The sequence below is a fragment of the Phaethon lepturus genome, unplaced genomic scaffold (genome assembly GCF_000687285.1).
Source record: "Phaethon lepturus isolate BGI_N335 unplaced genomic scaffold, ASM68728v1 scaffold28529, whole genome shotgun sequence".
Classification (NCBI taxonomy): Eukaryota; Metazoa; Chordata; class Aves; order Phaethontiformes; family Phaethontidae; genus Phaethon; species Phaethon lepturus.
Genome location: NW_010564527.1, coordinates 1 through 867, shown reverse-complemented (window position 1 = coordinate 867; position 867 = coordinate 1). Strand labels below are relative to the sequence as shown.

At 37.9% G+C, this 867-nt stretch overlaps 1 protein-coding gene across 1 annotated transcript in view; it reads right to left on the bottom strand.

Annotated features, from left to right (window-relative positions):
- Nucleotides 1–783, bottom strand: part of COMMD3 (COMM domain containing 3) — a gene marked incomplete at its 5' end in the record, with an annotated part of 2,640 nt that extends 1,857 nt beyond the window's left edge. The window contains 3 exons of the mRNA XM_010294900.1: nucleotides 291–325; nucleotides 426–489; nucleotides 596–783. Coding sequence (XP_010293202.1) covers nucleotides 291–325; nucleotides 426–489; nucleotides 596–783 — 287 coding nt within the window. The remainder of the gene's footprint in view (nucleotides 1–290; nucleotides 326–425; nucleotides 490–595) is intronic.
- Between the last annotated feature and the right edge of the window lie 84 nt (nucleotides 784–867).

Here is an 867-nt window from a genome sequence, read left to right as displayed (position 1 = left end):
CCCTACACTAAAGAAAATGTCATTTTCTAAAGCTGTCCATCAATAAAGAACTTTTTCCTGATCCTTGTAATGCTTCTTGAAGAGTTCAGAAAGTTTCTTAAGAGTAGAATTCCGAAAGGAGGAGGAAAAGTTTCAACAGCTGTTTTCTAAATTTTGTTTAAAAAGTACTTTTTTTTTTTTTTAATGGAACTCTATTTCCTACTTTAATCACATATGCATAGGTGTTTTCCAGGACAGTTTCAAAGTAGTTGTAATTGAAACTATGTATCTGCGCTGACTGGCAGACCTACCTTCCCAACAGGATTTCCAATGCATCCTTGTTTTTCTGGAGAAAGAAAAAAAAAGGGGGGGGGTGGAATTTGCTAGATTCAATAAATTCCTGTGAGAGAAAGAAAACATGAATATGTTAAAATTTGTTCAAGAACCTGATATTCGGTGCAAAACTGTTCTATTCTCTCTTTATCCAGTTTACAGTCTTCTAGACATGTGCTACAGGGAAAAAAAGAGTTTATTAGTTTTCTGTTAACATTAACTCAGCAGTACATTTTAAAGTAACAACCGCTAGAGAATTGGGGCAGCTTCCGAATGTTAGTACCTGATAGCAGATATGTCGGCTTTCTGCTTTCCTGCCTCCAGAATACACGTTGCAGCCGCAGCATGGCAATGTTTTAATACCGTGGGGTCAATATCTTTCAGGTCTGGATCGTCTAAAATAAATGAATTACTGATGACACACTTATTTGCCAAATTCCAGCACACGGTGCCAAGAGCTCTGAACGGTACCTTTCCCGCAAAAAAACCCCAAACTTCAAAATGAAGGACATTTTGATGTTCTAGAGCGAAAGGACGGAGCAAGCAGGGAAGGTG